The sequence below is a fragment of the Embiotoca jacksoni genome, unplaced genomic scaffold, assembly GCF_022577435.1.
Source record: "Embiotoca jacksoni isolate LCO1_2020_lvr unplaced genomic scaffold, fEmbJac1.0.p SCAF_14, whole genome shotgun sequence".
NCBI classification, from domain to species: domain Eukaryota; kingdom Metazoa; phylum Chordata; class Actinopteri; family Embiotocidae; genus Embiotoca; species Embiotoca jacksoni.
The window spans coordinates 12,597,690-12,621,700 of record NW_027185274.1 but is presented as its reverse complement, the minus strand read 5'-3'; the positions used below and the strand labels follow the sequence as shown (position 1 = coordinate 12,621,700).

Genomic DNA, 24,011 nt, shown 5'->3' with positions numbered 1-24,011 from the left:
GTCTTGAGATCGTCTTCATCAGTCCAACACTATAATTCTTGTAAATGTTTTCGAGACACATGCATCTAATGGTTAACCAGCCAATTATATTTGTGAATAATCAATTAGTCTTTTAGTCATTGGACTGTCAGCAAATAGCAAAAAAAATGGGCGTCACAAGTTCAAAAAGCCTGCGGTGAAGTCTTTAAAGTTCTTGTTTTGTCCTACGAACACTGCCAAATTTTAAGAAAGTTTGCTTTTATAAAAGTCTGAAAAAACTGGAAATGATTTACATTTTTAAAAACCGGAACTGGGGGATTTTGTTTCCAAAACGTCACAATTTTTTTTTAAATAATTGTTTCAGGGTCATAGAAAGTACAAATAGGTAAGACAAACCTGTAAAATCAGTAGCAGTAATACCCAGCTGCTACTTCTGCAGTGAAAGTGATGTACTACTTCAGCTAATTAGAAAACGATAGAAGATATGATTTATTTTATTTTGAATTGACAGATGTCTATTTAGGTGCATGGGAAAAGATTTTAAAAAAAAATTACATTTCATAATGTTCTGAGACTGATCTTAATCACTTGATTGTCACAATAATCACAAAAACTACCAGCTACAATAAAACCCCTGTGACGGACACACCTCCAGCCAATCAGAGCAAACCACTCCAGTGGCTGCAAATCCGAGTGTGACTAGCTAGCAAACGAGAACATGTCAAAATAGATTAAAAAAAAAATAATCATAGAGATAGCTCAAGACACTGTGTCAGTGTTTGTGTTCAGCTACTCAAAGTGAGAACACGTTTGAACAATCCAGTGGAAAATAATATGCCAAGCCTAAATAAAAAAAAAATGTTGGTATCACTCTCTTTCACTACAGAAAAAAATAGATATCTTCCTGGGCTGTGGGGATACATCAGACAAAAAAAGGTTTCTGGAAATCAGTGGTACTGGGATGAGTGAGTAAAGAAGTGCTGCGGCATGGACAACAGAGGCTTTTTGCCGACTACATCAGACCTAGGTGGGTCCCATACTGCTGATTGTGATGCCTTCAGGTGCAGCCCAGAGAAACAGAACAGCAGGCAGAAAAGGACATTACATAAAGTCTTTTCACAAAAACGGCATTTTGGCACGACACGGGCGGGAATACTAAATAAATTGATGACTCACCACTTTCATGGTCCTGGTGCTGTTCACTAGGGCTCACTGTCACACCGTCACACTGACTGAAACAAAGGAACAGAGCAGCCATCACTTATGTTATTACTGACACCTGTGCTTTCCCCACTATGAGACAAGTCACAGAGTTGTCAAAGAGATGGGACATACAGAACCACATTCCCAAATTAGTATACATTCCTACCGATCTATTTGTGGCAGCCTGCATTACCTCAGGGATTTTAATGCATATTTCCACCAAGTATTTCCACGAGGTCTTGAACATGTGAGATTACAGATGTCTGTTACTTGTGAACACATCTGACACCGGAGATAATGCAACATTAGAGTCCACAGATAGTACGTCTGTCATGCCGTCGTGCATCTGTGAAGATAAATGTTTTGCTTCGTGTTTAAGTGTGTGTATGGAGGCTGCCGAGAGGTTGCAGGGTCACGTGGGATGACCCTGACAATTCATCCAAGCCCTGTGGCTTACAGCTTCAGAGGGATGGCGATAGTGCTCATAAATGGGAAAAAAAAAAGAAAAAAAAAGTAGAGCGTGAGTGAGGCAGAGATGAGTGCGCTGGAGTTTGAAGTTTTCCCACGCTACTCCCCGTCAGGACCACCGGGGTCAAAAGGAAGAGGTCGGATCCCCGGAGCATGCTGCTCTCCTCGGTTTACTCCTTCCTGCTTGTCTCCTGACATTAAACTTCCTTTCCTCTGTTAACACCATCCTCATTTGCAGCTAACACATAAACAGTAGTGAGGCTGGACTCGCAGGTCAGGGGACAATAAACAGCTACCGGATTTGTGATCTCGAACAGCGTGGTGACTTTGTGGTCATTCAGTATTGCGCACATCCTCCAGTCAGAGATCATGTCTCCTCAATCAACAACAAAAGATGGCAATGTTAAAGTGTCGTAATAATAACGTCATTTTCAATATTACTGCAAAAAACACATTCAAATGTAAATCTATTTTATTTTGATGTCACTGAGTGCATTCTTTCATCTTGGCAGATGTCTCGCTTGAAGCTGGGGATATTTTTAGAGCGAACATTGGGAACCAGACTCTATCTCTTACCCCTGACTCTTCATCTCATCGTCTCCACCACATCCTACTGTAAAACCAGCAGACTTCAAGCCATCGTAACAGTGAGTTCCTCTCCTGCCAAAATGTGAAGGTGAATGTTCACCTGCTGATCCGGACTCCACCACAACATCATCTCCCCGCGGAGGCTCATGGAACAACAAATGAAATGACAACAAATGAACAAACAAAACAACAAACAAAGCAAATACTTCAAAAGATGTGGACATTTAGTGTCTGGAGATTCAGAGTTACTTTGACAGTAATGTAAAGAGGTAAAAAAAAAAAAAAAAGAGACAGGCAGCTCATTAGAAAAGGTTTGCTTATATAATCCTGATAACCTTGAATAAATGCAGTGTGTAATGTTCGGGCAGCACAGAGATTAAAGCTGGTGAGTCCTGAGGAAGGCGGCTGGATGATTCATCAGATTCATCAGATCAGAACACTCGTCATCTTCAGGCCGACGGAAACGTGAAGCGATGAAATGTGCCACTGTTTCTACACACAAAGAAGAAGAGACATAAATTAAAAACAGGGACTGTACAATAAATCCTGCCCCCCTGAGCTTTCATTGACTCAAAGAGGCTTTAAGGAGGATTTATTGCAGATTTTCTGACACTAATGAACAGAAAAACAACACATTAATGTCAAAGTGGAGACAGATTTCTACAAAGTGTTCTTAATAAGTGAAAATCTAACATACAAATAAAATTGTGCACAAGCATCCCCTCCTGCTTTAATAGGAAACACCCGAAATGGTTTACGAGTTACACAATTAAATGGGATGAAAGAGAAAGGAAAAATACAAATATATCTCTATTGATAGGTGGTTTAAGTACAAGTTTGAGTTTATTTATTATTAAAAAAAAGATAATGTGGCTTCCTGTGACCGTCATTTCGATATAAAAAAAAAAAACATAAATATCCGATTCAGTAAAACTGTCCGATAATTGGACTGCGCATCATTTCCTTTGTGAGAAACCTCTCAAGTTCAACTAGATTTGAAAGATGGTGCCACAAAAGGAAACGCGTCAGGAGACGTTTGACAACCTCTGATGTCACACAAACTCATTGTTGCTAACAGTGGAGAATAAAAGCTTCTCCCAGAGGCTGATTCAAGTTATTCATATTAGATGCAAACCGGCAGACAGTTCAAAACCCCATTTAGTATTCACAGATTTTTAAAGTAAGAGTCTTAATGTTACACCAGAATTCATGCATTTATAATAAGGCACAGAGCAGATCAGTGTGGCCCTCCGAATGATCACAAATGTGTTTTTACTTTATGTACTTTATGAAAATAAATTACTGTTTCTAAAAGAGAGGATTTATTTTTTCCCACGTGTTAAATATTTTGACAGTTAAGACCTCAACTAATCAGTTGTTTATGATTTAAAATTCCTAAATTGCCTTTAATTTCGTTTCAATAATATCTGAAGAGCAGGTTTTGTGAGGGTTTCGAAGGAAATCTCCAAATTTCTATCTTATAAGTGTAAATTCTGTTAAAGGAAGAATATGATCAATAAATATTGAAGTCGCTTTGTGACATGATGGAAGCAAGCTACAGGAACAGATACTAAACTAACATCCACAGTTTAACATCCACAGCCACTGGAAGGCACCATCATGAAGGCACCGCAGGACTGAGCATGCTGCTGGTTGGATTGATCACTTCTTTTCAGGGTTTTAACGCTGAACAGTGATACAACACTGCACCCTGCTGGACGGAGCGGTGCTACCAGCTCTGAGGATGTGGATGGCACAATGTGAAAAAATAATCAAATGTCTTGGCAACATCGTCGTTCTCTCAGATTACAGCTCCCCACTTCCCAATCTTCAGTTAGATTTTTCTCCGATTCTGTATTCAGATTACACCTTCATTCGTCTTTGTCTTCATTTGAAGCACAGTGAGGTCATGACATTTTATATGCTTGTTTGCTTTCTTGCTGAGAGTTAAAATTCGAGGTCACGACATCTCTCCAATATTTCCCCTTTAAAGTTTAAAGTACAGGAAACTGGAGGACAGGGCTAACGAGACGCTGTCCAAAGGTAACACAATCTGCCTTCCAGTATCTCTAAAACTCACTGAATCCATATAGAAACATTGGTTTCTCTAAGAGCTACTTTATCCACTAAATGATAAAAGAAGAAAGAGTTGCACTTTTTGTTTCCGAAGCAAATCTAGCAGCCTGTTGTCTAACTGGAAACTTGATTAGAATTGTCATAGTAGTTGAAGATTTTTCTTTAAAACCGACTAAAGACAATCACGACAGCATATTAAATGTGCAGAATATTATAAGCGAATATAAATTGACTATAATTTATAAATGAAAGCGGTAAAAACTCTTGTTCTGCCTCTTGTACAATGTATGTACACACTGTCGTCTCGACTGGCCTCTCATATCATCATCTCTACATCCTGTCTTCAACTACATTTCACCGCAAATGTCCAAATCTCCCCTTACTTTCCTTCACCCAAACACACAGACACCCACCCTTTAGGGAGTGATGTCACTGTCTGCCTGGCCATTGGCTTCGAGCATTTCAAGAGTAAATTACAGGCAGTGTACTAATGGAAATAACTGGTTGATGCCAAGGGAAGATTGATTAACTCCTTGCATTTCTCATTCCGCCCGAGAGGGAATAGTTATGAGGATATATTTGGAACCTAATTAGGTGTAGGAGTCTCAGGGAGTGAGGGGAAAATAACATTTCCTCATGTCTGGGGTGGTGCATTTGACAGACACGGAGAGCTGTTCATGGTTTCTGGTCTTGTCAGAGTTTATTCTCCTAAATACACAATTCTGTCTCAATAGAAATGTCAAGAGCCAGAGGCAGAGACTTATCTCAGTAAACTGGGAGAGTAACACCCGTGATTACTGATGGGAAGCTCACTGTGTTGAAATTCAACTTGTGAGTCTGTCAAGGTGCCTTCAGCGTTTGGTGAAATCATTAGGCAGAGGTAAACAGTGTGAATCCAGTGGAAAATGAATATTTTCCAGCCGTGTTCATTTGGGTATTTACTTTGGGAGTCCTCTGCCTTTGGGAATTAAAAAAAAAAATCAGAGAACTGGATGTTGAATTTTATTGGTAAAAGTGCCACATGAAAGCTGATCAAGGTGGAAAGTAAAGTGCATTTACTCAAGTGCCCGTACTTGTACCTTACTTGTATTTTATTTCCATTTTATGCAGCTTTATACTTTTATATAACTACACTTTGTATGGGAAATACTGCAGTTTAACATTTATTGAACTGCTATGCTTAAGAGTTACTTTTCAGATCAAGAGTTTAAATTTAACAAACACATGATACTCTATAGAAAATAAGGCAGAGTTGAAGATTACGCCAGGGATTTCAAAAATGTTCAGATTGTGAACCGTGACAGATAAGGCTGCCTAGGTATTGTCATGATTCAGATATCTATGACTTCTTCGCAGCTCCAGCACAGTGAGTGTCTTTCTAAACGTCTCAGATGGTTCCATTTAACTCAGTTTATTTGGATTTGGAGGTCAAAGGTCAACATCACTGTGGCCTCATGTTGTACCATACTTCAGAAATCTTTCCCGAAATTCTCAAACTTTTCACAAACATTCTCTTTAACTCAAGGATGAACTGATTAGATGATAGTGGACAAAGATCAAAGGTCAGTGTGACTTCACAAAACACGTTTGTCGCCATAAATCAAGAATTCAAATGCTAATTGTTACAAAATTTCACACAAATGTCTGGTTGGATTAAATGATAGAGTGCTTGCATTTTATATCTAAAAGGTGAAAGGTCAACTTCGCTGTAACATCATAATGTTCTACTAAAACACTTTTCTGGCCATTTTTCAACACTCAAGAACAGAAGGGGACATTGTGACCATATTCCACATTTGGTTTCTGAACTCTAAACTTGGGTGTCCACCTTGGAAGTGAGGAGATTGTATTGATCATCCGTGCATGTCAAGTTGAAGATGTGCGTGAAGCATCCACGTTTTAGAATTTGTAGCTTCTATGCAGCAACATCCATATTTGAAGCATCGTCCGCTGTCAGGGCGACAAGTTTGTGTTCTATCAGGATTAACTTTAGAGGCCAAATCCGTTCAGAGTTCTCAATACACATATTATATGAGTTTGGATAGACATGGATGTAAACTACAAAAAAACCTACAAAAGTAGTTTAAACTGACTCTGCTTTTTGCATTTATACATCAGTATTAACATTTAAATAATGTCACATATGACAATATAACACTATTTACCACAGAAAAAGGACTTTTGACTGAGTGTGTCCATGTTTTTCTAATAATTGAAAAGGAGTTTGACAAGTATTTTTACAGTTTTTTCTTGGTACTTTTTCCTCAGTTAAAGGATCTGAATACTTATCTCACTAAAATCCGGCAGGCGTGTTATCAAAAAGTGGCTCAACAGTCCTGTTTGTACTTAAAGGTGCAGAACATTTAACACTTAATTCAACACTTAGTCACCCTCACCTCCTCACATTTATCACGTTTCAGTATAAAAGGTTACTTTTGACCATAAATATGTCAGTCATGTGTCTTTTAAAAAGTCTAAAGATTTATTCATGTTTCATGTTAGCTGTGTAACAAATATGGGAAACAAAGTACAGTAATTATAAACAAGCTGTTTGAATTTGTGGCCTGGAGCTGGCTGGTCAGCCACTGTCACAACATCTGGTACAAGAACTAACTGTCAAAGCAGTTTAAAGGCAGCAAGTGGAGAACAGACACGGCATAAACACTACTGTTCGGTGTACCTCACACTTCACCAGCACACTATGTTCAGTAACTCTGTCTGGTGTGTTATTTATTTATACAGCTGTACCACGTCACAGCCAATTCTCTTGTCCTTATCCAGGAAGTCTCAATTAGAAAATAAAATAGGCAAAAAAAAAAAAAAAACCTTGTGGTTCATTTCCCCACAGTGGAATATGACTTTGATTTGTTCACGAGTACATGTCAGGCAAACACAGCAGAGTTTTTCCAGTCTGAGTACACCAGGAAGCCGGTGAATGTGCTGTCTGTCTTGGTGCTGGAGTAAAATCCACTGTACTCTGAGAGAGCCATCTGGACCCACACCTGGTCACCAGGAACGAGGTGGAGCAGGGACCCGCCTGACAGAGATGCTGGTTTGGACCAGTTGCCAAAAAACTGAAAATAGGAAGCCACCGTATGTCCGTTCTTCATCAGGTCAAACTGCAGGCTGGCACGGTAGACTGTGGCGTGGACAGCGAAGTAGTACACTCCAGGGACTTTGCAGGTGAAGCGTCCGGTCTCCGTGTTGTAGTCACCCTGTTCATTGAGGAGGATCGCGTCAAAGCGGACCGCGTCCCCCACAGTGAGTGGTGAGGGGTGTCCCTGAGACAGTTTGGCACTGAAGGCTGATTTGGGAGCCACTGCACACTCTCCTGCCTGCCCTCGTTCCCCCTTCGCTCCAGGGTCACCTCTGTCTCCGGTCAGGCCTCTTACTCCTGTCTCACCTGGAGAGGAGGAGGAGCACAAACATGAGCAGCCAGCACTGACAACACTCACCCACTTAAAACAAATAAAACAGAGCACCTGAATCTCCAGTGTCCCCTTTCGTTCCTTTCTCCCCCGGAGCAGCATCCCTCCCATCCCTCCCGTCTCTCCCAGGCTGACCGGGACCTCCATGAACTCCAGGAGAGCCCGGGATACCAGGCTGACCGGTACACAGACTGGGAGGGATCTTGTTGTCCTCTAACTGGTTGGAAAGATGGACGAGTAGGACGAGGAGGGAGTGCGACAAGGATAAGAGCCTGAGTGAGGTCATGGCAGTGTCAGGGCTGAAAGAGAAAGAGGAAAAGTAAATAACATCGAGATGAAGGAAGTCATGTGTGGAAACATTGTACAATCTGTGGTGGACTAAAGACAATAAGATACGACCTGATTAAACATAAGTGCACCGCAAACCCCACAAATGTAAATAAAACATTATCAGAATGACAGAAGGACAGAGAGTACATGTAATGTTTTGAAATTGCGCATGTGTAAACACTGAAGTGAATGTTTCACAATATAATTTGGGAACTTACAGTATAATACGTAGTTTGGCTTTTCTTGTTAAACACAATATGACACAGGATTACAAAAGTTTCCATTTAGTTGAAAGTAAAGGGAATCGATCAAATGAACTGTTGTTCTCTCAGGCAGACCTGTTATAATAATAATAATAATAATAACAACAAGCTGTCTTTTACATTTAATTAAAACCTGCAGGATGATGACCAGTTTAAACTGCAGCAATTCAGTATTTCTTTGTCATATGGGCTTTAATGCACACTTATTATGAGTCTCAAAACTGCCTACTGATTTAAGAAAAAAGATAACGCAGTGTCTATCATTTCTTAATAACAAAAGCTGTACTAATGTAAATGTTATACAGTGGGTACGGAAAGTATTCAGACCCCTTTAAATTTTTCACTCTTTGTTTCATTGCAGCCATTTGCTAAAATCAAAAAAGTTCATTTTATTTCTCATTAATGTACACTCAGCACCCCATCTTGACAGAAAAAAACAGAAATGTAGAAATTTGTGCAAATTTATTAAAAAAGAAAAACTGAAATATCACATGGTCATAAGTATTCAGACCCTTTGCTGTGACACTCATATTTAACTCACATGCTGTCCATTTCTTCTGATCCTCTTTGAGATGGTTCTACTCCTTCATTGGAGTCCAGCTGTGTTTAATTAAACTGATTGGACTTGATTAGGAAAGGCACACACCTGTCTATATAAGACCTTACAGCTCACAGTGCATGTCAGAGCAAATGAGAATCATGAGGTCGAAGGAACTGTCCAAGGAGCTCAGAGACAGAATTGTGGCAAGGCACAGATCTGGCCAAGGTTACAAAATCATTTCTGCAGCACTCAAGGTTCCTAAGAGCACAGTGGCCTCCATAATCCTTAAATGGAAGAAGTTTGGGACAACCAGAACTCTTCCTAGACCTGGCCGTCCAGCCAAACTGAGCAATCGTGGGAGAAGAGCCTTGGTGAGAGAGGTAAAGAAGAACCCAAAGATCACTGTGGCTGAGCTCCAGAGATGCAGTAGGGAGATGGGAGAAAGTTCCACAAAGTCAACTATCACTGCAGCCCTCCACCAGTCGGGGCTTTATAGCAGAGTGGCCCGACGGAAGCCTCTCCTCAGTGCAAGACATATGAAAGCCCGCATAGAGTTTGCCAAAAAACACATGAAGGACTCCCAGACTATGAAAAATAAGATTCTCTGGTCTGATGAGACCAAGATTGAACTTTTTGGCGTTAATTCTAAGCGGTATGTGTGGAGAAAACCAGGCACTGCTCATCACCTGCCCAAAACAATCCCAACATCGAAACATGGTGGTGGCAGCATCATGCTATGGGGGTGTTTTTCAGCTGCAGGGACAGGATGACTGGTTGCAATTGAAGGAAAGATGAATGCGGCCAAGTACAGAGATATCCTGGAAGAAAACCTCTTCCAGAGTGCTCTGGACCTCAGACTGGGCCGAAGGTCCACCTTCCAACAAGACAATGACCCTAAGCACACAGCTAAAATAACAAAGGAGTGGCTTCGGAACAACTCTGTGACCATTCTTGACTGGCCCAGCCAGAGCCCTGACCTAAACCCAATTGAGCATCTCTGGAGAGACCTGAAAATGGCTGTCCACCAACGTTCACCATCCAACCTGACGGAACTGGAGAGGATCTGCAAGAAAGAATGGCAGAGGATCCCCAAATCCAGGTGTGAAAAGCTTGTTGCATCATTCCCAAGAAGACTCATGGCTGTACTAGCTCAAAAGGGTGCTTCTACTCAATACTGAGCAAAGGGTCTGAATACTTGTGACCATGTGATATTTCAGTTTTTCTTTTTTAATAAATTTGCACAAATTTCTACATTTCTGTTTTTTTCTGTCAAGACGTGGTGCTGAGTGTACATTAATGAGAAATAAAATGAACTTTTTTGATTTTAGCAAATGGCTGCAATGAAACAAAGAGTGAAAAATTTAAAGGGGTCTGAATACTTTCCGTACCCACTGTACGAATGTAATCATGCACTTCATGTGTATTAACAGAGAAAAATACTGTATATATGTTATAATACTTCCCTTTTATGTTTTTAAAACACAAAAAGCTGAAATATTCATATTACAGTCCTGACTTATTCATTCCAAAAAAAATTATTTTATAGAATATTATTTGCATTCAGAAGGACAATAATTACAACAAATTTCAAACTACTCACTGAGCATAGATTACTCATATCTGCAAAACAAACAATTATATTCTTCATTTCTAAACGAGTGTTTTCAAGAATGATTTAATGAAATGCTGAATACCAGGCAGACTACTCAGAAACTATTCAGTCACATCTAAAACTCAGATCCTGTCTCTGTCTCTGCATCTCCCTCTTCCTCTAGTCTGAACATGAATTCAGCTGACCCTGCATGAGCAGCCAGACAGTTATCCAATTAAATGTCCGCTATCTACCACGTATAAGATGTATAAATTCAAATAATATTTTGGATTACAACACATCCTAATGTTCCTCTTTTTGTATCTTGTCCTGCCGGGTTCTGGTCCATGCACAATGCAAGCTCGTCCCCACTGTGGCCACGTTTGGCTGTCTGTCTGGACAGGCGTCACAGCACCATAAACTAAACTGATGCACTGAGCAGAAGGAGGAGTAACAGCTGTCTGACAGCAGGTTTAGAAATGAAAACCTGCTGTTTGCAGAGTGCAATAATAAGGAGAAGTGAAGAGTTAAGAGTTTGTCATTCGTCGGTGGGTCTCCTAACTGGAATTCAGAGCCTGGATCCATAACAGCTGCAGAAAGAGAGAACGAGAGAGATGGGGTGGGGGGACGAAACCAGAAATGAAAGAGAGAAACAGCAGCGAGAAAGGAGGGACGGACAGAGAACTGCATGTCAGCATTCCTGGCAGAGGAGGAGAGCAGACAGTGGACGAATACTGGAGAGCCTGAGCAGCTGTCTGCCACCACTCCTCAGTAGCCCTCAGATGATGAGAAACATGAATGTTTTCAATGACTGCACAAAAGAAGAATCCACTGTTTATATGTGAAGGATGAGGTATACTGTGGAAGTACTTACTCTTCTGACTCAGTTTATAGAGAACATATTGTGTTTGGAGAGCACATTTAGGACTTTTTTTTTTTTTTATTATTGTGTTATCAGAAGTTGTGAAGAAAGTTAAATCCAAATCACTGGAGAGGAGTTCAATCAAACTCCAGTCCAGTGACTTGGATTCATCTTTCCCACCTGGGTTTAGAAGTAGTTTAAAGATCTGATTTCTCAGTGCAACAGAAACAACAAGCCCCAGTTATTTGGAAAAGTTTGGCATGTTTCCTGAAGACCACCTGGAGTGCAATAATGATTATCCACATTCACTGTAACTCAGCATCAGGCTGTTAAAGGAAAAGCTGCCCGTTAAACCCTGTATCTCTGAACGTGGCCTTTTCTAGTGCCAGGAGGAACTTTAACTAAGCACATATACTGCACTTAAGTACAATTTTTAGTAACTTGTACTGTATATTTCTATTCTATGCTACTTTATATGTCTATATATAGAGAGAGGTATCATCATAATTATTGTAATTTTTACTCCACTGCATTATCCAACAGCTTTAGTTTTAGTTTCTGATGTTTTAACTAAAGTGTAAGAGGAGCTCATAAATGTATTGATTTAAATAAAGTTCCCTGCAACATATATGGTTAAAATTAGCTCCACTTTAACCACCTACAACATTAAAATACTACGTTAGCCTGTATCAGTGATAATAATGCCGTACTGTAAACTGACACAGAGAATTCTTTTGTATAGTGAGTACTTTTGATACTTTAATTACATTTCACAGGTTATATTTCTGTACTTTTACTTAACATTTTGAATGCTTTGCTCTTTCTTTTTACTTTATAAATATGATCAATTCTAATAGTTATATCTGCAATACACAATGCTGAACTTTGTGATTACTTTGGTGTTTACTGGATGGTCTGAAGGAAAAACAAAACAAATATCCCAACTTCTTCACCTGTGTGCCCTGAAATTCAAGCACTGAGGAGCAGCGTTCATGGTTTGATTTCTAATGTTTAATTCAAGGAAAGAGTGAAAACCTTACCAGATGATGTGGTGAAGTCTTTGAGAGCTTCTACTGCTGCTGATGTCGTGTGTGTTGGAGAGAAAACGTGAAAAGCTGCTCCTCCTGAGCAGAGAGTCCGGCTGGGAAAAACTGGAAGGATACGGTAATGAAATCCAATTAGAAACTAGGGTGGGTGGGAGAGGAAGAACAGTGGGCGGAGGAGAAAGGGGAAAGTATGAGATGTTAATCCAGCACAAATAAAAGAGAAATACAACTAAAACAAATAGTGTGACAAGATCAGTGTGAAGGGAGGGATAAGAAAAGAGCAGGGGAGGGTCATAAATGGAGGAATGTTTGGGATATTGCATAACGGTGTTGCGGAAAGTCTCCGAGAAACAACCACAGAGTTCAGAGGGCTGCAGTCCAAAAAAAAAGGCAAAAAAACACCACCACAATGCACTGCAGATGAAAATGAGCTGTCTTCCCAGCTTCACCACACAAAAAACACCACCGCTTACAAAGACAGACCTTTAACAGAAAGGTAGAGACGCACAGACATAAACCGATAAAAGCTGATAGAAGCAGGCAGTCTCTCTGCTCGGGGATTTTCACAATCTGCCTCCGAGATGAAGTCATTTGCGAGATTCAGATAGCATCTTCCTGCTAATATCAGCCTTCCACTCGAGCAAGATTCTTGACAGTAATCCTCTTTTCCTTGTAATCCTTCAGTGGTAGCGTTAAGTTGATAAAGCAAGAGGTCTTAATATCTTTTTGGCAAGGGAGCAAAGGGTGTTTTATTCTGCAGCTCCAAGGCCAAAAAAAAAACATGTTTTCACTGTTATCATGCAGCAGTGACCCGGAGAGGACCCAGACTGCATGGTAGACTACCAGATTGCAGACAAGAGGGGAGGCCGAGAGCTGAACACAGACATAAATATCTTCCACATGTTTGTTTATTGGTGAAAGAATTTGTTTCACAGTTATATCCAATAATAATTTGTCTGCCTCTGCGCTGGTGACAGACATTATGATTCTGGGTTGTCCATCTGTTTTTTCATCCCAAGTACGTGAACAGAATATTTCAAGAACGCTTTGAGGAACTTTCTTTAGGTCTGGCACAAACAATGATTTAGTCTTGAGGTTGAACTGATTCGATTTTTGGGGGTTAAAGGTCAAAGTCACTGTGACCTCACGTCCGTCCCTTTTTTTGTGAACATCATTAGTCAGAAACACGTTGACGGCATTTCTTCAAATTTAGCACAAACTTTCTCTTGGACTAAAGGATGAACTGACTAGATTTTAGTGGTCAAATGTCAGAGGTTAATGTCACCTTACGTTGGCCTCTTGCTCGTGAACTGAGTAACGCTTTGTGTCTGGACCAAGCGGCAGTCGACAGTGACGTCTTGTTTGTGAACTGCCGTTCTGAAGCCTTAAGTTCATCATTTCAGCTGTTCCTATCGTCCCATTTTGGAGCCGGAAGCGACCGTGTTTGGACGATCTGGGTGATCAAGCGGTGAATTTGTCTCGATCTGACTGGAAACCCGAGGACATTATGCCCCGCCAACTTATATCAGAAACCTCACTGCATCACAGGGCTGTCAATTAAACAAAGTTGAATTGGAGTCTATGCAGCCGGAGCCTTTTTAGAGCCAACCCCAAGCAGCCCTCGGTGGTAATGCAGTTTAGGGCACTTTCGCATTAGCTTCACTTTCATCACCTACATCCACTTTTCTATGAAGTCAAGACTGAAATATCTCAACAACTATTTGAATGATGGATGAATCTTGATCACACTGTTTATCTCCTGAACTTTCATCTAGCATCGCAATGAGGCTGACGTTTATGGATGAGCGTTGTACGTGTATGTCGACCGTTAGGTGGATGGGTCGCACCTGAAATTCGGAGATTTCATGTCCCCGTCTGGATACATTTTAATTACTTTGGCGAAGTCCTGATGTGTATGTGACACATATGCAAGAGTAGAGATGCAGTTGAATATCCTCATATATTGATGTTATCGGCTCTGAATTTCAGTTAGACTCCCAGCTGTTTATGTTTGGGAGAAACCGAGCTGTTACACTCAGGTAGAATAAAGTAATTAAACTAATACTGTTTTAATTCAAAGAATACTTCTTTAATTGCAACGAAGTGGATCAGAATATGTACCTGACTTATTCATCTGATACATCTGTTGAATTGAACACGGTGAGCTGTAGGTCAGTGCAGAACGAAGCACAGCAGCGAAGGTTTGCCATGTTCCAAGGATTTACATCAACATTGTATTGAAGGGCAGCAGTTTTTTTTTTTTGCTGGAGGGCCAGATTTACCAACTGCTCCTGTAAAAGTTTAAATACTACAGTGTAAATAATTTCCTCCAAATTAAGTCGGTCTATATGCGTTACCGTCACATATTGAGGTAATTAAAATTACATAATTGCTCGTGAAAATGGGCACACACTGTAGGGTGCACCCTACAGTTTATAAATGAAGTATTTTGCTGTGACATACATAAGAACAGAGATTGAAGCTGCTCGGAGTGAACACATGGGTCTGTTTAGTGTTTTTTACACTGAAATGCTGGTTTTATGGGAATGTGGTGGTGCGTTGGAGAGGGGGGCGGGTCTGTTAGTCAGCCGCTTTTTCAAAAAGAGCTCCAACTCCTTTGATTTGAGTCACGGGGCAGTTTTGATGAGGGGGTTCAGCTGGCTCCTGTGGAGGCAGTGAGCTGTAACTGAAGTCAAAGCATGTATTTAATTATCAGCACCACACTCAGCACATTCTGGGTCTGCAACACTAATTTCCTGTAAGAATTCATAAACCACTGGTCGGGGGATTTACTGTTAATTTGGACCACACGGCAACCCAACAATTTAAACTCATTTCTAGTGGGTGGGATTGAAGTTACTGCCAAAGTGTGTTTGCCTTAGCTAAATAATAAGGCTGTTTCTGTTTGGGGTTTCGTTGTGTGTTTCAGAAACAGTCTAACATTTCAGAGTAAACAGACAGACTGTGAACGTACTTCTCAAAAAAGAAACAACACAGTATAATGAGGCACTGATTTCACAGCACATCTGCTCTTGGAGGGAGAAAGGCTCAGTTTTCAACCTGAAAATGCGTCATTATTGGGACCAGACTCTTTCTTTTAATAACTGTCCAAAACTTTAACATAAAATGCCACAACACGTAATTATTAAGTTCCTCTGATCTGATGTCATCCCATTGTTCCAAAAAGTCAGTATAAACCAAGAAGCTCCAGTATAAACATCTTATTTTGAAGGTCACTTCAAGTCTTTGCTCAAACTTGCAGAACTGAAACAGAGGGTCAATTTATCAAATCAACAAAATAATGAGAGAAACTATTTTGATGAGATATTTACTAGTTTATGTTTTCTTATATTCTTGAGGGAACTATGCTAATCATTGGATGATCAAATTTGCTCGTTATATTACAGTAAACTGAATTGTCTTTGGGTTTTGGACTGCGAGTCACTTTGGGTTTTGTGAACAAAAGTTGGAGAGGGTTTTTTTTTTTACCATTTATAGTATTTCATTGATTTAAGATTAATTGAGAAAACATTGGGAAGTTTCCTTTACGATAAAAAATACTCAATAGCAGCCACATTTCTTCCTGTTATTCCTGGCCATCAAACGTTTCCATTGGTTTTTCTACAGAATTTTAAAAAAAGAGACGGTGTTCATTTTCCTGCTGCGTGGTGACGCATTAACGGTGCAGAATGAACAGTCTGCACTTGATGTTGATTAAACACACCAAGTCTCTGAAAAGTGCCCAAAGATTATTTTCAGATTGTGCAAAGTTAGGTAGAAGCCAGTGGATGCCTAGAAGAGCTCCAAAATGTATTCAAACAGCTAGAGGACTTCACATCCATGTTGGCTTAAGAAGATCTGTCGAAGAAGACCATGTGATACGACTAAAACCTCCAGAAGAGCTCTGAATGAAACCGTGTGCTTAGACTGTTAATTAAACAGCAAGACGTTCTTAAAAACTCAGCAGCTTCCAAATCAAACAGCAAACGAGGCAGAAAAGAGTAAAGGAGACATGTTTATTATTTAAACTATCACTTAAATAAAAAAGTGCATAGAAAATAAACATGATTAGAAACTTTTCTTTTTACACTTATGTACAACTTTGTTTCCTAATTATACATTCAACCAAGTAGTTTGTGGTTTATTTTCACGGTGGTGGTTTTCCTTCATTTTGTTGATGTGTATTGAAAGAACACTGTTAAATGGGAGAAAATATGACTGTCGTGAATACCGTTATTACAGAGAGCAGGAGGAGATATTGATAAGACAAAGGTATATTTCAAGGCAAAAGAAAACAAGCCTGTTCATGATCCACGATCCCTCTTTTCTTGCACTTCCTACCGTCCGCTCTCTCTGTGACACCACATCCTACCCAAGGCTGACAACTTCTATACAAGAAACAATTAGAAAATTACAAATACAGGTTAAGTACTCGTCCGACCTCTCCACAACCTTGACTTGTAAAAAGAACAATTCAGGCTGGATGTTGCACAAAATAAATAAATTAAAAGTTTTCAACATCAGCATTATCTCAGCATTATGACTTCCTATAAAAACAGTACACAATAAGTACAACCAAAGCTTCGGAGGAGAGAGAGGTGGTCAGGGAGACGCGATAGGTTTCCAAAATGAAAAACATAACGCCATTTTGGTGGGATCTTTGAACTCCTGGTCAGTCTCCACAAACCAAACTCTTAATTTTACCACATCAAGTAAGCCGTCTAAAAAAATCCCTGTTAAAACATTTTTTTTTTCTTTAAAACAAAACAGAAAACATTCACTACAACAACCAGAAAACGAACAAACAAACAAACCCAAAACAAAACAAACAGAAAAAACTCAAAAGGCTGACCTCAAGAAGTTCACAACCACATTAATACAGTTACATTTCTCATCACATAAAAACTGATCCTTTCCAGAAAGAAAATAAAAAGAAAAACTGCAACGCTCCTTGCTGGCGAAGGAACACTCACAGGCACAGCAAAAATTGGTACTGGATATCAATATACAAAAGAATGATGCACGTTAGTTTTATCTGATAGTACTGTAACACAAAACCATTATAGAGTACATTGAAACATTGCTATTAACCATTATAAATCTGCTGTTTTGCTACTGTAACTAAGTTTGTCTGTCCATTCCATATATTGTATAGATACTAAAGTACAAGAAATTACTATGCATGTTTCCGTATAATATTGTTAAGTATTTATACTATAATTACAGATCACGACGGAGAAGGGCCACTGGTGTGGCGTTGTAAAATGAAGTCCGAAGAAACAACAGAGACTATTTCCTTATTGTAGTATGCTGTTTAAAAACAGAAATAAATGACTTATTGATCACTGAACCCTCTGACCCTGAAAATGCAGAAGTGGATCTCGTGAAGTGAGAGTCGTAGACAGAGCCCTTAGCATCAGTAACCGTGTTATCACCGACGCTGGCGTGAACTGTTTGAGCTAACCCAGTAAGAACCTGTTGTCCTTCAGACAGAAATGCCACTGCTGTTCCCACCTGCGTGTTATTTCCAGTGCTGAAATAAAACTGCTGCTGCTGCCCAGTGTGAGGTCACATCTACACATCGTCCACATCTACCAGGGAAGTCGACATGAGAACTGAAAACAAATATAGCTGGCAAAGTATCAACATCATCACAAGTGATGTGGAGGAAGAATATACATTCATTGTTGACCTTAGCAGCAGAACCCAGCGAGCCCGACGTTGGTGCAGCGTGTGCAAACCCCGGCTGACCCCTCCACCTTGACTGACAGGCCAGCCTCGTGGTTGTACAGCGGCACAGGAAGGAGAGGGCTGCTGGTGTGGTCCCTGCCTTCACTTTGTTGCAGAAAAAGAGTCAAGTGCACTTCGCTAGAGCCTCAAACAACACTATCAGGAGTCGTCAGGACCGATCCACGTCGACCAAACTCGGTTTTTGTATCAGAGCCTGACGCACAAACTCAAAGAATCCTCGGTGACTGTATGTGCTTGTGGTTTCAGCATTGGAGTTGCATTGTCTGTCTGGAGAAAGAGCGGCGTTGTCCTATGTCTATTCAGTGCCTGTGTCACAGCTAAAGTGCAAACCATTTGTGGGTCATGTTTTAGTTTCAGTTCACAACAATACGGGGCAGTGTGGGAGTAACTGCTAACGGCCTTTAGGTGAGAAGGAAGTCAGCACGAGTGGCAGACGAGAATAAGTTAATTAAAAAGGGACAAAACTTCAGTCACATAGTGGAACCAGCCAGTCTAAACAGTCTACTTCTCTATACAGTCAAGGACATGAAGGCTTGTAGGAGAGAAGATGCATACTCAGTTACAACTAACCACAACGACACTGAATGAAAGAATAAAAAGTCATTTCCAAATGCTGGTGAGCTCTGATAAGCAGTCACCATGGCAACATAATTTTGTTTAAATAATCAAACTGGCTCAACGTAGATATGAAGTTGGTGGAATTAAAATAAAGGCACCTCTTTATTATAGACCAAGTCTGCAGAGGGACGTAACACCTTAAAGTTAATAGTTTCCAATTGGCTGTAAGCCTGTCGACCAATGGCTGATTCGTGACTGAAAACTGAATCCCTTCGATATGACTGCCAGGTAGGAGCCTGAAAGTGGACTTGATTCTTGGTGTGATGCGGCGTGAAGACAATAAGGCTGGAGAGAGGAGATATCTGCTATGGATCAACAATCTAAACTCTCTCAAGTGCATAATAATAGTTCACATGACTGCAATACTGCCAGCTAGAACTGGAACAATGAACAAAGAAAAAAAAAAAAAAACAAAAAAAAAAAAAACGTCAGCTCTGACCGAACGGCCCGGGATAGATGAAGAGCTACTGGTGGACTGAACTAAATGGGGACCAAGCCACAGACCAGCGTCAGTCTTTGGAATCAAAGAAAACATTCAGGCTACAAATTAAAAAAACAAAAAACAAAATTACACCAAAAAACAACTTTGAAAAGGCAGCGGAATACAAAACATATAGACCAAGCATTAGTGTTTGTAAACCTCTATTTCCTACAAAAATGGCAATAAAATAAATACGATTTTTTAAAAAATATAAATACCATCATTAAGTGCTATTCACTAGTGAGTGCTTTTAAGTTTTTTTTGTAGAAAAATATACATTATTTACATTTGTTTTTTTAAAAGCAAGCATGATATTTCCCTGTCCATAATAAAAAGACAGATAACAGACAAGACGTTAGAAGACTCAATACAAATAAAAAAAAATAAAAAAAAACATTTTTTTTTTTTTTTTTTCCATAGTAATGATTATCACAACAGGCCAAGAAGAAAACAAGCTGTGTGAAAAATTCAATTCAAGGGCATGATGTTTGGTTCTCTTTGCTGCTGTAATTTGGAACGTGATTGAAAAGTCCAAGCGTATACAATTACCAAAAACAAGTCTGATGATAACAACAGCATGCACAAACCTGCAACATGTCTGTCTGTCAGATCCATTTCTGTGTCTGGAACACAGCTCCAAAAATCAATTATAAATATATCTACTCAAGCACATCAGTAGGTTTCTCTGGTCCCTTGGCTGTCAGTCCACCAGAATCTCTAGCTGCCTCGCTCTCTCAGGCCTGAGGCTTCATCCCAATCAACAACATGTCTACGTAGCTACCAAGCTGTCAGACTAAAAGTCCATTTAAGTACATCAGATGGTATCAACCTCAGATATCATCTGTTACACAAATGGCCAAATATAAACTTTTTTTTTTCTCCCTTCCCCCTCCCGTCCCTCCCCATCCCCCTTGTCTTTTCTTTCCCTCTTCCTTTCTGTGGCCACTGCTCCCCCTAGTGTGTCCACCTGTACAGCTCTCATCAGGCTGCTTATACTCAAGCAGCTCCTATTTACAGTGTCAAATGTACACACCCACAGGCTTTTAACAAAAAAAAAAAACCTGGTTCGAGGCAAAGTTCCAGTAAATCACAACAGCGCTGAAGGCATCAGGGCACATTCAGACAGGGAGATGTGCATCAATAACAGCTGACACTTAGATAAAAAAAAAAAAAAAAAAAAAAAAAAAAAAAAGTTTATAATTTTTACTTCTAGTAAAATTACTGTTACAAGTCCCTTCAACAAATTGCACTTTGGTGTAAAATGAAACCAAGTTCTTTGATTTTTTTTTTTTTTTTTTTTTTTTTTTCTTCTATGTTCAAATCTCAGCATTAGTAGACCAAAACATACTTGTAGAAAATTAAGGAGGATGGGCCAATGTAAAAAATTATGAAGGGGTAAACTGTATCATCCAAATATAAATAAAAGTTGATATTGCAATGCCGCGATTTCAATTACTCACCTGTGAAGGTGAAACTTCCCATGCCAAATGTAAATGAGACAAAAGGAGGCACAATATGTTGGAATTTCTACAAATGGCCCGTCCTCCAAAATGGCCCTTCCTGCATATACAGTAAAACCGACAACTGCTGTCTCTGCCAACACCAGCAGCAGAGACACTGACAGAGCCCGTGCCCTGTTTGCAGCTGTGATCCTTCGTAGACCAGACCTTTAAATTCAGCATAAAGCCAGTGCCGTGACAACCCCCAGCAGGGGGTCCTCAGGACACTGTGGCACTGCTGCTCAGCAGTCCTCTTTAAGTTGTTCAGATACGGGTATCAGTTGAGGAACTTGCGACACTTCTTTGCGCCGCAGTTGCACGGCAGCTTGTTGCTGGCGTCCTCAATAGGGAACTTGTAGTCGTATGTGAGCTCCTCTCCACAGTAGATGCGGCGAGAGGCAAAGATGACGATGTGCTTCTGGCTGTCCACGGTGATGACCCGAGAGTAGCAGTTGGGCTCACAGGAGTGGTTGATGAAGCGGGCAGCGTTGCCGTGAACCGTGGCATCTACCACCTCGTAGTCATCGATGCGAAACATGTAACAGCCAATCCCCTTTGAGGAGAGAGAAGACAGATTGTATGTTTGATTCTCTCGATACTTTTTTTTTTTTTTTTTTTTTTTTTTAAATCAAGTTAATCAAACAAAAGTATTAATTTGAAACTTAAAGCTCAATCCCATGAACTCACCTTTCCATCATAATATTTCTCCCGTTTGTCAGTGAGCACAGATCGAATGACATTTCCAGAGTATTCAATGACCATGTCGCCAGCCTCAATGGTTTTCTTGCAGAACAGACCTCGGCCGTGAATAGGAGACCTGCAGGAAAAAAAAACAGTGAGTCACCGTAATGTTATGTAAGTCTATAATCTTAAATCCTTATGTTTTGACCACATGCTTTGGCTGGACCTAAACGGTGGGCCAGCCCATAAATGTGAATGTCCGTTACTGTGTGATAAACTTTCATTTCAAATTAAAAGTCCTTATTTCAAATTAAAAACCCTTTACTGTTTCACACATTGTTTAAAACCTTCAAGTCTATCAAGACTTGGTTATAACAATAAATTCAACTGGCTAACAGCAAAGAATAGAAGTGACTTAACTTGATATTAAACGTCTGAATATTAAAGCAACCTGGTATTTGCTACTAGTCTGAAAAGTCCAACAGCTGATTTCAAACAAAATCCGCTGAAGAAACTTTTCATCAGACTAAATTAATTGAATACAAGTAACAAAAGAAACACTATTATTCTAACCTGTAAACTCCAACAGTTTCCTTCGATGTGGCCTTAAGCTGCTTGAATCTCGCAGCAAGTGGTAGCTCAATGGAAGCACGCCTGCAATGACAGCATAACACAAGGTAATAATAAAGGTAAGTCATATTTTAGCATAATCCTATTGACTGTAAAATAGATGAATGAGATTTTGCCTGTGCTGCAATTTACCTGGCAGTCCTGAGCTGCCCTTCCTCGTCATCGTCTTCCTGCGGCCTGTACTCGGGAGGTTGCCGATGTTTTGAGGCCAAGAAATTAAACATGTCAAACACAGACCTCCTGGTGGGTGGAACAGAAAATAGTCAGGAACACACACGAGACAGGCTTATTAAAATCTGACAGAAGATCCTCATGAACAAAGCGGTATCCATACACAATTATTTTGGGGTGACGTTCACATTTTCTGCATTGTTTATGCAACATATACAGAGTGTGCAAATAAAAAAAAAAAGAGCACTACAGTGTGGTAATATAAGTCGAAATGGTTAAGTGGCTGCACTATTGTAGTTGTGTGTGATCACTGCTCTGATTGATCTTTACAAATCTGACCAGTCACCAAGTGCATAATAACCTCAAGCAGTGAAATAAATGGCACCACTATCATGTCTCTGTTTGTTACAACAGGCTCTGCCTTTGAGCACTTAGGTCCTGCGGTGGAAGAGCAATCGTCATCCACGCACTACAATCTTGATGACCAATAGATGAGTGCGCGTGTCGGCCCCCTTCCTGACCTGTGGTGGATCTCTGCACGAGCCGAGCCGTGGGGGTTGATGGGAGGTTCGTCGGTTTCCTCTGGTTTGTGGAAGCGGAAACGATAGCTCCGACAGTGTCTGGAGCCGTACAGCTGCTCCAGCAGGAAGACCACAGCCTCGTGGACAACTCCCAGCATCCTCAGGCCATTCACACCTGGGAGGAGCGGAGAAAAACAGCAGTCTTCACTTCCAATATGCAAATACTGTATATATTTGTCCTTAAGAGAACCTTCTCAAAATACAGACTTTGTTGTCAGAATGAACCCTTACCTTCAAAAGAGAGCTCTTTGAGTTGTGCATTGGAGCGAGCTTCCTGCACCTTATCGGTCAGGGATTTCCAGGCCTCTGTAGAGGGACAGTCAACATTTTAGGTAATGCACCTAACATCTGGTTATAATATTATTGCTTTTAAAACTATTATTTATTTCTAATTTATTACCATTATCATTACTGTATCCACTTAACACAAAATCCTTTTATACATGTGAAATATGGTCCATGCTTGTGACATTTAATGTGCACCGTGTAATACGTGTTTTACACTGAATTATTTGTTCCGTCAAAGCAGATACTCGGTTTCACATTTACATGTAGTGAGGAAATCTGATCCAGCGTCAAGTGGAAGTTTCCTCTCACCTTCAATACTCTCACAGCGGATGTGGAACCCGTCCTCACTGCAGATTTCAAAGATGATGCCCTTCTTGGGTTTGCTATCTAAGCCGGTATCCCTGCTGTTGCCATCCTGGTCGGGTGGTGACGCCACAAGAAGAGACCCTGCTCCTCCAGTTGCAGACAGTTTGTCTTTTCCCACTACTTTGCCCGGTAAAACGTGTCCCTCAAATGACTTCTTTTTACCAAACATACTAGAAAAGATGCAAGTCAAACATTAGTACTCTAGATTAGGATTAGTTTGAAGATGGGTAACTAATATTGATACTCCATACCTCTTGTTGGTTGCCTTATCCGGGGGCTTTCCTGTGTCCATAGGTTCAGGGGAGCTGAGCTCTTTGGAGCTGCTTGAAAAAAAAAAAGATTGGAAAGGTTTAAAAAAAAAAAAAAAAAGAAGTTCATTTGTTTGTCAAGAAGCATCTGATCGATACATCAATCCCATTCTTATATTCATAAAAAACAAACAAAGTCTGCCTTATCGCTCTGAATATTTGATAGAACCGCATAATGTGATATTAAGTATGAACAGTAGATTATGACAATCAAACTAACACAATCTTAAACTTTTTTTGAAATGTTCTAAATGCATAAACA

The 24,011-nt window shown here is 40.1% G+C and overlaps 2 protein-coding genes across 5 annotated transcripts in view; both read right to left on the bottom strand.

The window, feature by feature from the left end:
• Positions 1–5,019: 5,019 nt before the first annotated feature.
• Positions 5,020–12,591, bottom strand: c1qtnf5 (C1q and TNF related 5). 2 transcript variants are annotated; one of them, XM_069148042.1, is made up of 4 exons: positions 12,370–12,591; positions 11,030–11,057; positions 7,797–8,041; positions 5,020–7,717 (listed from the first exon to the last, which is right to left on the bottom strand). In XM_069148042.1, exons 2-4 carry the CDS (start codon positions 11,050–11,052, stop codon positions 7,197–7,199), a joined length of 789 nt encoding a protein of 262 aa, XP_069004143.1. In that variant the 5' UTR covers positions 11,053–11,057; positions 12,370–12,591; the 3' UTR covers positions 5,020–7,196. The 2 variants fall into 2 exon arrangements, with proteins under 2 accessions (XP_069004143.1, XP_069004144.1); XM_069148043.1 differs by lacking the exon at positions 11,030–11,057.
• A 3,786-nt stretch (positions 12,592–16,377) lies between these two features.
• The window catches only part of kmt2a (lysine (K)-specific methyltransferase 2A), a 39,726-nt gene continuing 32,092 nt past the window's right edge, over positions 16,378–24,011 (bottom strand). For all 3 annotated transcript variants that reach the window (XM_069148031.1, XM_069148033.1, XM_069148032.1), the window contains exons 27-34: positions 23,693–23,764; positions 23,385–23,611; positions 23,019–23,093; positions 22,728–22,902; positions 22,168–22,275; positions 21,979–22,059; positions 21,412–21,541; positions 16,378–21,277 (exon numbers count right to left, since the gene is read on the bottom strand). In XM_069148031.1, coding sequence (XP_069004132.1) covers positions 21,002–21,277; positions 21,412–21,541; positions 21,979–22,059; positions 22,168–22,275; positions 22,728–22,902; positions 23,019–23,093; positions 23,385–23,611; positions 23,693–23,764 — 1,144 coding nt within the window. In that variant the 3' untranslated portion in view covers positions 16,378–21,001. The remainder of the gene's footprint in view (positions 21,278–21,411; positions 21,542–21,978; positions 22,060–22,167; positions 22,276–22,727; positions 22,903–23,018; positions 23,094–23,384; positions 23,612–23,692; positions 23,765–24,011) is intronic.

What these genes read in the sequence shown, in the direction of transcription:
- c1qtnf5 (XM_069148042.1), bottom strand. Translation starts at nt 11,052, where the DNA reads ATGGATCCAGGCTCTGAATTCCA. An exon ending in GATCCAGGCTCTGAATTCCA is followed by an intron (nt 8,042 to 11,029) that starts GTTAGGAGACCC and finishes TTTCTCTTTCAG; the next exon opens with CCCTGACACTGCCATGACCT. An exon ending in AGGGGACACTGGAGATTCAG is followed by an intron (nt 7,718 to 7,796) that starts GTGCTCTGTTTT and finishes CCTCCTCTCCAG; the next exon opens with GTGAGACAGGAGTAAGAGGC.